A 16681-nucleotide genomic window follows, 5' to 3' on the forward strand; every position below is an offset into this window, starting at 1 on the left:
GTTCAGAGCCTGGAGCCTGCTTCGGATTCTTCGTCTATCTCTCTGTACCTCCCCTACCTGTGCTATGTCTCTCTCTCTTCCCCCTCCCTCCCCCCTCTCTCCCCCTCACCCCCCTCTCTGCCCCTCCCCTCAAAAATAAATGTTAGGGGTGCCTGAGTGGCTCAGTTGGTTAAGCATCCAACTTCAGCTCAGGTCATGATCTCATAGTTCTTGAGTTCAAGCAGTGCATCACGCTCTGTGCTGATAGCTCAGAGCCTGGACCCTGCTTCAGATTCTGCGTCTCTCTCTCTCTCTCTCTCTCTCTCTCTCTCTCTCTGACCCTCCCTGCTCATGCTGTCTCTCTCTCTCTCAGAAATTAGAAAAAAAAAAAAAAAAGTATAAGATTCTCTCTCTCCCTCTGTCCCTCTCCCCTGCTCACGCTCTTTCTCTCTAAAATAAAAAAAAAAAGAAGGACACCTGGGTAGCTCGATTGAGTGTCTGACTCTTGATTTCAGCTCAGGTCATGGGTCTTGTAATTCATGGGATTGAGCCCCAAGTCAAGCTCTGTGCTGCTTAGGATTGTCTTTCTCCCTCTCTCTCTACCCCTCCCTGCTCATGCTGCTCGCTGTTCCTCTCTGAAAATGAACTTAAAAAAAATAATAGTAAAATAAAAGAAAAAGAAAAAATTACGGATCTAAGAGGAGAGAGGCTAGAATTAGGCTACATTCTTCATATGGTGGTAGAATTATGAGTGATGTTTATTTTCTTTGTTGCATTTTTTGTTATTTTTCTTTCACAAACACAACTTTTTTAGCCACCAAAATTATTGCAGTGATAAATTTTAGTTAAAGTAAGTATTAAGTCTAGAAAAGATGAAAACTCTTCAGAGAGGTTTTTGTTTGCTGAAATCCCCTAACAAGCTTGTTAATTTTTTCCCTTTTCCTATTCTTTTATCCATAGTTCAGATGATTATTATAAAATAGAGCAAGTTTATATTTATTGGATAAGCTTAAAAGTTTAATATTTTGGTAAAATTATCCCCAGTGGAAATAATATTAACATAAATAAACCTTCTATAAAATTGGTGATGTTCTTAGGTGTTTATTTCCAGTAGCTTGTTCATCATTCCTGTTTCCTTCTGTACAATGTGCATTAGAATTCATATGTCTCACACATCTATATAAAAAGCATATTTTTTTAATTAGTATAAATTAACCGTATGTTAAATTAATATGCTAACTTTAGGTTGGACACCATTGCATGAAGCTTGCAACGTTGGATATTATGATGTTGCTAAGATACTTATAGCAGCTGGAGCAGATGTTAACACACAAGGATTAGATGATGACACTCCACTCCATGATTCTGCTAGTAGTGGGCACAGAGATGTAAGTATGATAGAAAAATCAATATACATTTTCAAAATACTCAACCCAGAGTAATTTAGTTCACTTCTTAGTCCTACCATCTCATGTCATATTTCACTAGTTGCTTGTTGGTCAGCTCATCTATATTTTATTTTCCCTTTTTTCTGCCTTCTAATTGCTAATTCATATTGTAGTCAGATTTAGTGTTTTATCTAAAACAAAATTTATTGAACTTGATAGTTAATTAAACAGGTTGGCAAAATTGTATTGCAAGACCATTCTGCTGTCAGATAACTAGATGTAGCAGTTAACAAAAGTTTTACTTCTAGTTAAAATTTTACCATGTCACCCTGCCTATCTATTTTTTCCAGACATATTAATATTGAATGATCTCTTTCTCTACAACCTTCATTCCTGAATGTTAGCTGATATTATCTATTTAACATATTCAGATGGCTTTTATGTATAGTAATAAAAACATAATCAAACATGATTATACGTGCTTACAAATTAATGGCATCTTTGAACATCATGTTTAATTTGATGTAATTTTATGAACCATTGTAGGTTTTAAATCCATTTGCATTTTCAATCTTTGTTATGCTGATATCAAAGCTTAAACCTATTTCTGTTGTAATGAATCTCATGTTTTAAGTGTCTTTAAGTGCTTAATTGTATTGTGGTAATCTGCTTCCAGTAAAACAGATCAATCTGGGCCACTATTAGGGTTGGTTCAAAAGCAGGATTTTGTGTTTCAAAGTAAAAACTATGTAAAGAGAAAACCTATTAAAGAATATTTGGATATAGTTTAGAAAGTGAAAAGTACCTTTTAGCTTCTAAAGATAACTGCAGGCTCCCTCCCCTTCCTCTCTACTTCTTAGTATTTTTATTTTATTTTTTTAATGTTTGTTTATTTTTGAGAGAGAGAGAGAGAGAGACGGGGAAGGGCAGAGAGAGGCAGGGAAGAGAATCCCAAGCAGGCTCCACACGGTCATTACAGAGCCTGACTCAGGGCTCGATCTCACAAACTATGAGATGGAGATCATGCTCTGAGCTGAAATTAAGAGTGGGCCACTTAACTGACTGAACCAACTAGGCACCTTGGCAGAAGCGACTAACAGGTGTTTCTTCTGTATTCTAGCAAAATGAAGCTGTCTTGCTTTTTAATTTTTAGTTTTTATTTATTGACCTCCTTAGAGGATTTTATTATTGTTCAGATATTCACAGAATCTATATTGTATAGTTTTTACTAGTCTTTATGGTACTGTCTATAATTGTATTTTCTTTTTGGATTTTTCTGTTTCATTATCTGGGTTAATATATTGCCTTTTCTTTTTTTGTTAATTTAGCTTTTTATGCACCTATATTTGTTCTTCTCTATACTCTCTGATACAACTCATTTAGCCTCTAAATAAGGTAAAGTACATTGATCAGTTTACTACTTTTGAGAAACACCTGTGGAATTTTTCACATCCCTTTATATAAGATATCTTGTATCCTGATCTCTTTGGAACTAGTTGCTCTCTAGATCTGAGGCATAGATGCTGTCCTGGAAATTCACTTAACCGTTAATCCCATGTGGGATTTTCAGTCTTTCTATTAGATTTCCAGTTTCTGGGTGCCCATCTTAACTTTCATTAATTAAGTGGTTTGTTCTGCTTCCTGCATGGTCATGGATTTCCCCAAGATCCTTTATTGCTCTGATGTGTATTTCTCACATTAGAGATCTTCTGTTAACTTTTGTTCATTCATATTTGACTGAAGCTCTAAAAAGCCTGGTCGACAAGATGTGTAATGTACAGAGTTTGTTGGCTGGTGGGCTTTTCTGTAGTTTGTCTGGTGGACAAGATGGCTGTTTTGTCAGAAGTCTCCTAAATGTCAGTATTTATAGGTTCTTCTCTTGGGATAGATAGTTTCTCCAGAAGGCAATATTCTACTTTCCTGTCTGGATGATATAAGAGTGTTTTTCTAGCTTTCTAGAAGCCAAATAGAGGAGGAGTTTTTGTTCGACAGTCGTAAGAGGATACTGTGAACTCATTCTGTGTTAGAGAAACTTACATTTAATCCTCCTGACTTAAAGTAAGATACCATTAAACTGTCTTCCACTGTGCTATCTAAACCCAGAATCTTACTCTTATTTTGAGAAGAACTTCCCTTCTTCAGGGATGGAAAAGGTGCATTCACCTGAAGACTTGAGAACAGAAATGCTATCATTATAATTAGTACTTCCCTGATACCTACCTCTCAAAGGCCTGAAAGTTTGAACAGTGACCACCATATGCCAGGGCTCTCAGTACTGCATCTCATGGCAGCCAGCATGTAATTTAGTTCAAAAATCCTGTTTTAAAGTTTGCTTCATAGGACTGCTCTCACCTATACATAGGTTGAGTGCCCTGGGATTCTGAGACATAAATTTGGAGGTTCTTAATAGGAGAAAAGAGGGATGTGATCTCAGGAGCAACACCTGTTAGGATATGACAGCAGCAGGATAAAATAAAAGGAGAAGCTGAACTGCAATGCAGCTGCAACAAAAGCTTCAGCCATCGTCACAGGGAGTCCTTGATATGAGGATGCACTTCTGAGTTTGCTCTGATTTGAGGTAAGGGCTAGGTCTGTGTGCCCATGCATGGATCAGTTAATGAATACAAGCTGCTGATGGCAAGGCGACATACCCCTTAAGTGGTGCCACTCCCAGCATTTGGGGCTATAAGCATCTTGGTCTAGAAGAGGGTATCTGAGCAGTGCAAAACATCCCCTATAATCCTCAGACGGAAGCTCCTGCCCAGCACTGCTACCTAGCACTGTTGATGCATTTGCAGCAGCCTCTCCACTCCAATCCACAGTACAGGTGTGGCTCAGGGAAACAACATTTGCTACCACTAGTGAACCTGCAGATCTGTTTCCATGACTGCCCTCCCTCCTTGCTTACCAGCAGCAAATCCAGTCAACCATTCACTGTCCGGTTTCTCCGGACAAGAGTCGAACACTGGCCTGTGTAACCTTCAAACTCTAGACACTTGGGTAAAACCTTCTTTTCATGGTGACCTAATCTCAAGTGAACCGATAAAGTCAGGAAATTCTCTTTTAAAAAATGTTCTCATACATTGTTTTCCTATTGATTAGCCCAATGATAGTGATTGAAGAAGAAAAGGAAAGGATTTGGTTATCTTTCAACAAGTCTAGGATTATACTGAGCATTTCTTTTCAAGCTGGATGAACACTTAGTCTTCATTACCATCATGTTTAATACCTCCTTATACTCTGAATTCCATGAAGTCAGCAGTTTCTTCTGCTTGAAACTGTGCCATAAGTAACATTTTCTTTGAGGAATGTTTGAACAGTGTGCATGTAAGTGGCACCATTTCATTGCAAATGAAGATGTAATTGCTTATTGATCTAAAAAACATTTGGAACTACTGAAAATTTTCATATTAAGGAAGAGTAGGTAATGGAGTGTCACATAAATTATTTATCTGAGGTTCTTGTAACTTTGCATTTTCAGGTAGTTGCATTTATTTGTCTTCGTTGACTCAGTAGGCTTCAGTGAATATTTCCTAAAGTCAAATAATAGGAAAAATCAACTTGGTGACAAAAATGGAAATTAGATTTTACAGTAAGAAAAGTCCTCAGTATTCACATGATAAAATGACTGGAGAATGAAGCTAAATATGAATTGAATAACTTGTCTGTTTTGATTTTTTATTTTGTGTTATTTTGTGAGCTACATTACGTTAACTTCTTATGAGTAGTTGTATTTTCACTATGGGACAAAAAGTGTTCTAAATGCTTTATATGCATTGGTTCTTTTAATCTTCACAGAAGCAAACAAGCTTCTGGTGTGTCTTGTTAAGACTGTACCCGGTTATATTTCAATACCCAGCCTCTCCATGAGATGTGACAGGGCATTAACATAGGAACTCCTGCTCTCCCAAGACACTCCCAAGTTTATTAAATTGATAGGCCTCCAAATTAAGGAACCAAAAAATAGAAATCTCCATGTTTTTCTAAGACAAAAAATGATATGATGATTCAGTGATCTGGGAGAGTTGTTATTTAATGAGTCTCCACTATAATGAGAAAGATAGGACATGCTTTGTAATGGCCTAGATTGCATTTCGATATCCTGCATTTTGATATTTCTGCTAGAAAATCCCCTTTTTTCTCTCTTTAGCAGCAAACATTCTCTGCCCTGTTTTCTTCTTGACATGCAGTAAAAATTTCAGTGTCAAGCTGCCTGTCTTAAAAGGCAAATTTTACTCTAGTTGAAGAAAAAAATGGAATTTGGAAGATAGATATGAATTCAGTTGTGGCTTAGCCAATTTACTAACTATGTGATTTTGAACAAGTTGCTTTTTTCCTCTGAATCTCCATTTCCTCATCTTTAAATTATATAACAATACCTATCGAAGGGAATATTTTGAAGGAAAAAAGACACTATGCATGTAAACACACCTTGAAATCTAAAATGGTATAGAAATGTCAGAGGTAAAAGTTTCAAAAGCTACCTTTATATTACTATTTTTCAAATATACTCAAATATTTAGAAACCAAAATTTGGAAATTAAAAATGCTATTTTTCTCATTTACTTTTTTTCTCTAAGGTATTTTTTATGATTCTCAAAGAAGTTCTAATTTTGAAGAAAAATGCAGTCTGTAAATGCTGTTTTTCCTGAACTCGTTTTTGTTTACCATTGGACCAGTCTTTTCTACTCCTTTGGCAATTTGTATATGCCTGTGTGATAGCACTTCCAGCTCTTGCTTTTACTGATATACTGTGTGTTTCCTGCAGTGCACTGTGAGAGCATGCATCTAGGCTTTTTGTATGGATTTGTTTTAGTGGGACACTAAACACTGGAACTTCCTGTTACATAAGACTTAACACATAACACTAAATTCTGCATGCATGCATGTGTAGGTACATGAGTGGATGGATGAGTACATAACTGGCCAAGGATAAAGCGGAATGCAAAAGACTTTATTTAAGGCCTGATAATATATAGGGTACACTTCTTTCCCACTGCATTTATCAGAAAGTAACTTATTTTCTAGTGCTGCTATTTAAGAATTATACTTCTTGCTCTTTTTTTAAACAATATTCATCCTTGATAGCTTATCAAGGATGAATTATTTTTCTTTAAAGTGATGATTTCCTAATTTCTAACTATAATGTTAAAGAATTATGCCTTGTTAGACATGTTTCTGTGAATACAAGTTTCTAAATGTGCACATAGCTGCAAATATTTCCAGAGGCTGACCTTTGAGCTCCTATACTTATAGGGACTCAAACACTATTTCCAGGGAGACTGGCATGCTACTTTCAAGAGACCTTTGCTTTTCCTCCTACCAACATGCCTAGGATAGTAGGAGTCACAATTCAGAGCTTATTGAGAGCTATTTTTTCCTTGTTCTTTTACTTGTGCATACTTGTGCATAAGGAGGAGGAGCGAAATGAGAGCCACCAAACTCTCATTTGTGTATATTTGTACCATTTGTTACGAGTGTATATCTAAGAATTAAATTTTTCTCACTCAGTAATACCTGTGAGAACTTCAGCCATCCATAAAACATTTTTGGGGTGGGTGAAGCAGAAAGATAGCAGTTTTGTGTCCTGTTCTAAATTATTTAGACTAACATAACTTATTAAGAACCTAATCTTTAGCTTAACTTTTGCAAATGTATATAGTATTTCATGATACAGATTTTTGTGATTGTCTTATCCCTACTTCTACTTTAGATTCCTATCTCCAGTCTTACTGCATAATTTTTACTATTTCAGATTTGTTGGCTCTTGTGTTTTAAGCAGCTTTAAGTTACTTTAAATCCTTTAAAAATTTTCTTAAGGTTTATTTTATTTTTGAGGGAGAGTACAAGTTGGGGAGGGACAGAGAGAGACAGACAGAATCCGAAACAGTCTCCAGGTTCTGAGCAGTCAGCACAGAGCTTGACGTGGAGTTCAAACCCACGAACTGTGAGATCATGACCGAGCTGAAGTTGGATGCCTGACTGAGCCACCCAGGCAACTCCTTTAAATCCTTTTAGGGTAAATAATTATTTGCATCTGCGGATGTTCTGTGAAGGACTGTTGAGGTTGGGGTTTTTGTATCCTGTTTGAATTAACCACCTGCCCTGATTCATCATAGTAATGTAATATCTTTTGGCTGGTTATTTCCTAATGGGTGTAGAAAGCTTTCAGTGGTATCAAGATCCTGCATTCTGTTTTTTATCCTTTGGCTCTAGCCTAAGGAAATAAGCCTAAAAATGGAAAATTTTCAACTTATAAAAATGTGCAGTACAATATTATCCATAACAACTACAAGTTTTTACTTCAGTTACCTTCTCAAACCCCTAAAATGACAGTAAGAGGAGATTGTAAATGACAGATGCACAAGGACAAAAGAAGACGACAAGAAAACCAATACTTTGGGAGAAGAAAATTAGAGGAAATGAGTGGTTACTGATCTAGAACAGGAGTTGCCAGATTTTTCTCTAACAGGCCAGATAGTAAATACTTTAGATTTTGCTGGCTATGTGCTACCTCCACCATCCCTTCTCTGTCTACCCTCTTTTCTTGCTCTCTCTTCCTCTGAACTAATTCTCCTATATGAATCCTTTTTAGAGTATTTTACAAGAATATAAAAGATTATTTGTTATTGGCCAACTCCTGATTTAGAAAATCAAAGAAAATTGAAACCAAAGCCATACCAACGCAAAATCCCAGAAAGATTAGACCTTGGAAATTGGTGGCACTTGGTACTTCTGCAAGTGCCTATTAAGATAGGACTGAAAAGAAGAGAATTGTATCAAAGTCTTTTTGACCCTTATATCCCCTTCCTAACCCTATCTACACAGCCAGATAATTACACCTCTCCCACCCCAGCAGATGATGGGAGGTTGATTTACTGGCAAGTATAAACCACATATTCTGGTCTGAGATACCGCAACAATAGTTGAGAGTAAGGATTAAGTATAAGTAAACTAAGTGAAATATACTAAATATTAAGAGCCCAGCCTCCTTTCAGCAACCAAAATGCTGATAGGCTTACAGTTTTAGGCATGAGTTGAAAGATTCTCCACAGGAAATTGAACTAGCTGAGAGGGGAGTCTGATGAAATGATCCTGTTATATCTCACTAACATGAAGTACATCTGTCAATAAGTCTTAACCATGCCAATAAAACTTTCCATAAGTCTTTCAGTGGCTTACTCTTAAGTGTGGAGAGTCAGTGATCCACTTGCATTTTGGAAAAGTCTCTAATATAGATGATAAAGATCAAAACAAGCAAACAGAAAAGTAGGAACTTGGAGGACAAAATAATGCCATGAGGAAGTTCCCCTAAAGCCATCAGCTTTCCCAAAGAGGTAAGGATCTATTGTAGCTATGAAGTAAGAGCTGAATGCATTAAATAGGGAACAGTGAGTGAAGGAAAAAACCTCTTAGATATTAATAATATGGTAACAAGTGAAAAATGGAGTACAGTTGACCCTTGAACAACACAAGTTTCAATTGCTTGGGTCCACTTGCAGATTTTTTTTTTTTTTTGATAAATATGGTATAGTACTGCACATGTACTTTTCCTTGTGATTTTTTAAAAATGTTTGTTTATTTTGACAGGGAGGGAGGGTGTAGAGAAAGAGAATCCCAAGCAGGCTCCACACCATCAGTGCACAGCGTTGACACGGGGCTTGATCTCCCTGTGAGATCATGACCTGAGCCAAACTCAAGAGTCAGATGCTCAGCCAACTGAACCACCTAGGCACCTCTTTCTTGTGATTTTCTTAATACATTGACTTTTCTCCAGCTTGCTTTATTGTAGGAATATAGCATATGATACATAAAAACCCACAAAATATGTGTTAATTCATGGTCTAAGTAATTGCTAAGGCTTCCAGTCAGTAGTAGACTATTATTAATTAAGCTCTTGGGGAGTCAAAAATTATACATGGATTTTCAACTACATAGAAATCTGTGCCCCCTAACCTCCATGTTGTTCAAGGGTCAGTTTTGAGGATTAAAGATAAAGTTGAAGAAATCTCCCAGAAACTAGGAAGCAAAAGACAAAGGTGAAGATGCAGAAATGAGAAAAAAGATGATTACTTTAGGAGATCTAGTTTCTTCACAAGAGTTCTTCAAAGACAGAACATTGAAAACAGAAAGGATAGTAAATAAAACCAGAAGTTTTCCTAGAACTGAAGGAACATGTGTCTTCAGATTCAAATGGCAGTTGAATGCTCAGCACAATGGATGTAAAAAGACCAAGATCAAGATATGTTATTATTCTTGTGCCGCCTGGCTGGCTTAGTTGGTTAAGCATCCAATTTCTTGGTTTCAGCTTGGGTAATGATTTTGCGGTTCCTGAGTTCAAGACCCATATTGGGTCTTCTGACTGTAGAGCCTGCTTTGGATTCTCTCTCTCTCCCTCTCTTTCTGTTCCTCCCCCGCTGTACTCTCTCTTTCTCTCTCTCGAGATAAACTAAAAAAAAAAAAAAAAATTATCCTGGAATTTCAGAACAACAGGGGCAAAGAATGTCCTGAAATATACAGAGAGAAAAAAACAAATCATTATATTAGGTAAAAAAATCAGAATGCCATCAGACTTTTCATTAACAATACTAGAAGCTAGAAGATAATGGAGTGATGCCTTCAAAATTGGAGGGAAAATTGTTCTATATCCAGACCAAAATTTAATGAAGGTAAAATAAAAGTATTTTCTGACATGTAAAAAAAAAAAAAAATCTCAAAATATTTACATCTTCAGGAATTTCTGGAGTTGGTTTTTTAATAAAATAAAGGGAGTAAATCGAAAAAGGAGATAGGATCAGGACACCTGGATGTCTCAGTTATTTGAGTGTCTGACTCTTGATTTCAATTCGAGTCATGATCTCATGGTCATGAGATTGAGCCCAGCCAGAGTCAGGCTCCACGCTGAGCATGGAACCTGCTTGGGATTCTCTCCTTCTCTTTGCCCCTCCCCCACTCATTCTTGCTCTTTCTCTCTCTCTCTCTCTAAAAATAAACATTTTCTTTACAAAAGAATCTAAAAAGATCTAAAGAATCCAACACAAAATTGAGGAAAGGGTATTTCTAGGGTTATAGGATGAAGGGAGGTAACAGCTGGGAAGCAAATCTAGAGAGCAACCAGTCTATATTAGAGCACATTAGAAGGCTTGGAGAAAGGCGTTTGTAACAAAAAGTGATAGTATACTGAATTGAAGAGGACTATACTTGTAGCAGATTGAGGGATGAATTAAAAATGGTTATGTAGAAAACTAAGCAAACGAAAAAGGCAGTTAACTCCACAGGGGGAAAATAAAGTTGTATAAGAATGGAAATTTAGTCACAGAGCACTACTTGACTCAACATTTTTATTAGTCCTAATGAATCACAAGAAATACATAAGAAAGCTAAGAGGAAGGAAAGTGTATGTGCGTGGGAGGAGAGAGGATGAGAATTGGTGAAAGACCACTGAATCCATATCTTCCATTGTAAGATAATAGGCAGTGCCTAAAACTGAAAAATACGGAAGCAGCAAACTTAAGTATGTTACTTAAAAATGTGGACATACGTTTTGGAGATAGTCATTCTTCACCAGTGGCCTTGAAAAACTAGTTGTTCTTTTAAAATCATAAGCATGTGTAATTTGATAAAAATTAGCAAACAAAAAAGGGGATAAAATATTAACAGTTGGAATCATGAGTGATTTGTTTTCTTAATACATTCTTATATTTCACATTTTCTACATTGATAGTTTATTCTTAGTCCAGAAAAAATTTTCCATTATTCACTATTAGTCTTCATTTTTCTTGACTATTTTTCATATGTTAAGAATTACTAATTTGTAACATTTTATTTCATATGGTTTCTTTATAAAGACGTTTATTTCCTAAATATCAGAAAATACCATTGTTGTGTGTTAGGAATAAATACTTGATCCCACATGAAGTTTGTGGTCTAGGGGGAGAGAAATATGTTAATTAATTATTGTATAGATTTATATATGTAGAACACACAGTGGAAATAGAAGGTGAAAACAAAAAGAGACCAGAAGCAAGCAGGAAAATAATACTTAACATAGACTACAGTGAAAAACAAGTGTAAGTGATGACTCCCAGCTTTCTGGCTTCGGTGACTGGGTATATTTAGGTACTGGTCATTGAGAATAGAAATAGATAAAAGATAAGGTAGAAATTTTAATGAACTCTCTTTGGGACCTATTGGTTTCAACTATTGTCTTGAAATACAAATATATTCATTCATTAATATATCCAGGATATTTGTGTTTGGAACTCAAGAGAGAGGGCTAAGAAAGAGCAAACAAGAGAATGAAAATAAATGAATGGATTGCATAATTGTCAATCATATTCAAACAGACTGGATGAGATCTCCAAATAGATAACATAGACTAGAGCATGAGACCATGAATCAAGGACAGAGCCCTAGGGAAACAATCATTGGCTTAGATCTTTATGGATCCCATTTCATAGGACTGATGATAGCATCATTGCAGGTAGAAGAATGAAGAGTCATAAAGGTCAAAGCCTCAGAACATCATTTCAAAAGCTTGACTGTGAAGGAAAAAAGATTTGGCTAGAAGAGGGAAATATAGGTTTAAACAATTTCTTGTTTTATCTGTGTTTCATTTCTTTATTGCCTTTTTTTTCTAAGATGAAAGAGACTGGCCTCTAAGAAAGGAGACAATCTGGGATGCCTGGGTGGCTCAGTCAGTTAAGCCTCTGACTTTGCTCAGGTCATGATCTCACCATTTGTGAGTTCAGGCCCTGCGTTTGGCTCTGTACTGACAGCTCAGAGCCTGGAGCCTGCTTTAGATTCTGTGTCTCCCTCTTTCTCTGCACCTCCCATGATCATGCTCTCTCTCTCTCTCAAAAATAAATAAACATTAAAAAATTTTTTTAAAAAACAGACCCAATCAAAAAGAGGTTTAAAAACATAGACAGAAGGAGATAAGCAACAAACAAAAGAAATGAAATGACTAACCAGGCACGTCCTGGTTTTGTGGAGCCCAAAGTTTACTTTATGTGGTAGAGGAGAAGAGAGCTTAAGAACAGCGTCAAAGTAATGAATACAAAATTAGATACAAGACACTATAATGGGAACATGAAAGTGAGAGCCTTAAAACCTAAGATTCATTAATTCTAGGGCGTCTGGGTGGCTCATTGGGTAAGCATCTGACTCTGTCTTAGCTCAGGTCTTCATCTCATGGTCGTGAGTTAGAAACCTCTTGTTAGGCTCTGCACTTAGGCATGAAGCCTATTTTTTTTAAATTAGGTTTCTTTTGAGAGACACCAATACCATGTGAGTGGGGGAGGGGCAGAGAGAGAGAGGGAGAGAATCCCAAGCAGGCTCTGCCTTGCCAGTGCAGAGCCCAGCATGAGGCTCGAACTCATGAAACCTCAGGATCATGACCTGAGCTTAAACCAAGAGTCAGACACTTAACTGAGTGAGCCACCCAGGCGCCCCAATGCCTTAAAAAAAAAGAAAAAATTCATTGATTCTGAATAAATCCTTATCAGTTCCTAACAGTTTAAATTCCTTGGAGATGGGAAAGAAGATGATTAAAAACATTGGTAGTGATAGTAGCCTTAAACAAAAGGGTAATACTTCCCTTGAGACTTACTCTTGAATATACATTCTAAGAGGCCAAGAAGCTTGTTCTTGCCATTAATTTACCTGCAAAAGTTGGAGCAGTGCAGGGGCGCCTGGGTGGCTTAGTCGGTTAAGCATCCGACTTTCGCTTAGGTCATGATCTCGCGGTTCGTGGGTTCGAGCCCCGCGTCGGGCTCTGTGCTGACTGCCAGCTCAGAGCCTGGAGCCTGTTTCAGATTCTGTGCCTCCCTCTCTCTCTGACCCTCCCCTGCTCACGCTGTTTCTCTCTCCTAGAAATAAATAAATAAAACAAAAAAAATTAAAAAAAAAAAAAGTTGGAGCAGTGCTTATTAATAGGTACTCAGTAAATATTTGCTTTTGTTTTTCTTGTTTAAAATTTTTTTAATGTTTATTTTATTTTTGAGACAGAGTTTGAGTGGGGGAGGGACAGAGAGAGAGAGAGGGAATCACAGAATCTGAAGCAGGCTCCAGACTCTGAGCCAGCTGTCAGCACAGGGCTCAAACTCACAGACTGTGAAATCATGACCTGAGCTGAAGTCGGCCACCCAGCCGACTGAGCCACCCAAGCGCCCCAGGTAATTGTTGAACATATGATGAAATAGGAAGAAAAACGATCAGATTTAGTGCTCAAATAGCCCAGCTTAAATTTTAAGGAGGCAGCATCTTTGTAGTAGATAAGATCATCAGATGGAGGGTAGATGGCAATGAAAATGGAACTTGAAGAGAACAGTCATGATTTAGAATAAACACTGAGAAACGGAGGCAGAGGATATTGTGTTCTCAACAGAATGGATGAAATGACATGAACTCTGAAGAGACTAAATCTTCCTACTGTTTAATATTGCAGATAGTCAAACTGTTACTTCGTCATGGTGGAAATCCATTTCAAGCTAATAAGCACGGGGAGCGCCCAGTGGATGTAGCAGAGACAGAGGAGTTGGAATTGCTGCTAAAAAGAGAGGTGCCTTTGTCTGATGATGATGAAAGTTACACAGGTTTGTTTCAGATAATCTACACTGAACTGTTTGATGTGTTTAGTAAAACATTCTGATTCTGCTTTGCAATACAGAAAATGTTTGAGTCTTAGAATAATGCTAGCCGCTATTAAGAATGATGAATTTAGTAAGCTAAAATGATGAATTTAGCTACATGTCCTCTGTGTAAATGGAGCCATAATGCCATTGCCCTATTTTCATGACATCCCCACTGCCCCCTGGCAAACTGCTGTCACATTCAAGTCTACTGCAGAACCTTTCCCCATTAACGCTGTTACCCCTGCTACTCTGACTTCTTTCATTCTTTTATAAATTAGAGAGCTACTAACCAAACCCTTCCTGTTTTTCCTGGCATTAGTGAGTCATCTTTGCATTTTTACTTCTGTGATTTAGATGGTTGAACTTTGCTCATTGTTGCAAGGTAGGGGCACAGTTTATAAACATGGTGTTAAAAAGGAAAGATCTAAAAGAATATTTCAGAAAAATTTTGACATACTCAGTTTTGTTTTAAACATAAATAATTAAAAATATAACAAGAAAAAACTTTCCTGCATTGAAGAAAATCTTTTACATATAGTTTGGAAAGATTCATGTTTCAGGTAAAAATTAATGAAAAAGAATTTAAGAATCATAACTGGCTATATTCTCACAAAATTTTCCGTAAGAAATTAGGAAATTCTACTTATGTATAAAGGAATAAAAATCAAACCATACTCATTTAATCTTAGCAGCCATTGCTAGAAAGCAGTAAAGTTACAGCATCTATACTTTTGAGGCAGAAAGGTATATATACCCTTTACTTTTTTTTTTTTTTTTTGAGGCATAAGTGACATATTAGTTCCAAGTGTTCAACATAATGATTTGATGTTTGTGTACATTGCAAAATGATCACTACAATAAAGCAAGTTAATATCCATCATCCTACATAGTTAAAATATTTTATCTTTTTTTTCTTGTGATAAGGAATTTTATGATCTACCATCTTGGCAACTTTCAGATATGCAATACAGTATTATCACCATGCTGTACTTCCTGTCCCCATGACTTGTTTATTTTATGTTGGAAGTTTGTACATTTTGACCCTTTTCGCCCATTTTACGTAGTGTACCTCCAGCAGCCAGTAATCTGTTCTCTGTTTCAGTGAGCTTGGGGTTTTGTTTTGTTTTGTTTTGTGTGTAGATTACACATATAATGAGATCATACAGTATTTGTCTTTCTCTATCTGACTTCACTTGGCATGATGACCTTAGGGTTCATTGTAGATGGCAAGATTTCATTCTTTCTTATGGCTGGGTAATATTTTATTATATGTGTATGCCACATTTTTATTAACCAGTCATCCATAGATGGACACTTGGGTTACCTCCATTTCTTGGCTATTGTAAATAATGCTGCAGTGAACATGGGGTGCATATATCTTTTTGAGTTAGTATTTTTGTTTCTTCAGATAAATACCCAGAAGTGGAATTGCTGGATCTGATGGTAATTCCATCTTTAATTTTTTGAGGAACCTCCATACTATTTTCCATAGTGGCCATACCTATTTACATTCCTACCAACAGTGCAAAAGTCTGTTTTCTCCATGTCTTTGCTAACACTTTTTATTTGTTGTCTTTTTGGAAGTAGCCATTCTCACAACTGTAAGGAGATATCTCATTTTGGTATGCAGTTCCCTGATAATTAGTGATGTTGAACATCTTTTCATATACTGTTGGCCATCTGTACGTCTTCTTTGGGAAAATATCTATTCAGATCCTCTCCTCATTTTTATATTGAATTGTTTGCTTTTGAGTTGTATGAGTTCTCTATGTATTTTAGATATTTTTATGAGATGCATGATTTTCAAATATTTTCTCCCATTCACTAGGTGGCCTTTTCATGTTGTTGATGATTTCCTTTGCTGTGCAGAAGTTAGTATCCCATATTTTATTATTAACGTGTTTGGGCACCTGGGTTGGCTCAGTTGGTTAAGCATCTGACTTCAGCTCAGGTCATAAACTCGCAGTTCTGAGTTTGAGTCGGGCTCTGTGTTGACAACTCAGAGCCTGGGGCCTGTTTTGGATTCTCTGTCTCCTTCTCTCTCTGTTCCTCCCCTACACGCATTCTGTCTCACTCTCTCAAACATAAAGATTTTAGAAAGTTATAAGAAAAAAAAAGAAAATGTTCAAACGTACAGCAAACCTCAAAGAATTATGTAGTGAGCACTCTGTACCCACCAAGTACATTTTTTTAGTTGTTAACTTTTTACTGTATTTCTTCCATTACATTATCACATATCTATCTTCTTATTTTTTTATGCCTTTCAAAATAAATTGCAGACATTTCTACATACTTTGGCATGCATTTCATTAACTAGAGTTCAGTTTTTATGTATGATTATTTAAGATAATATTTATATTTGTGAAATTAATAATTCTTTAATGAAGCATTCTGGCTTTTGAGAAATGCATAGACCTGTATAATCCAGTCTTACCAAGATACAGACTATCTGTGTCATTCCAGAAAGTTCCTGAAGCGCTTTCCTAGTCAGTTTCCACCTCTGCCCAGTCATTTACACCTTTTATGGTAGAAATGATTAGGCAAGAATCACTAATGGCTGATAATCTAGAGGGGATTTTTTAATGATGAGCAGGATGTTTACATGGCCTTTTCACTAATATCACAACAGAGGAGGGAGGAAAACAGTGATGACAGAGAAGAGAAATTTAGCAGCACTGA

The 16681-nt window shown here is 36.6% G+C and overlaps 1 protein-coding gene across 4 annotated transcripts in view; it reads left to right on the forward strand.

Annotated features, from left to right (window-relative positions):
* ANKRD12 (ankyrin repeat domain 12) overlaps nt 1-16681 on the forward strand; it is a 126610-nt gene that overhangs the window by 62235 nt on the left and 47694 nt on the right. For 3 of the 4 annotated variants that reach the window (XM_039219096.1, XM_039219098.1, XM_039219095.1), the window contains 2 exons: nt 1225-1367; nt 13816-13963. In XM_039219096.1, coding sequence (XP_039075027.1) covers nt 1225-1367; nt 13816-13963 — 291 coding nt within the window. Of the gene's footprint in view, nt 1-1224; nt 1368-13815; nt 13964-16681 lie in introns of those variants that run through there. The other variant, XM_039219097.1, reaches the window with a different exon arrangement.

Source organism: Hyaena hyaena, unplaced genomic scaffold (assembly GCF_003009895.1).
Source record: "Hyaena hyaena isolate Hyena2069 unplaced genomic scaffold, ASM300989v1 scaffold_786, whole genome shotgun sequence".
Classification (NCBI taxonomy): domain Eukaryota; kingdom Metazoa; phylum Chordata; class Mammalia; order Carnivora; family Hyaenidae; genus Hyaena; species Hyaena hyaena.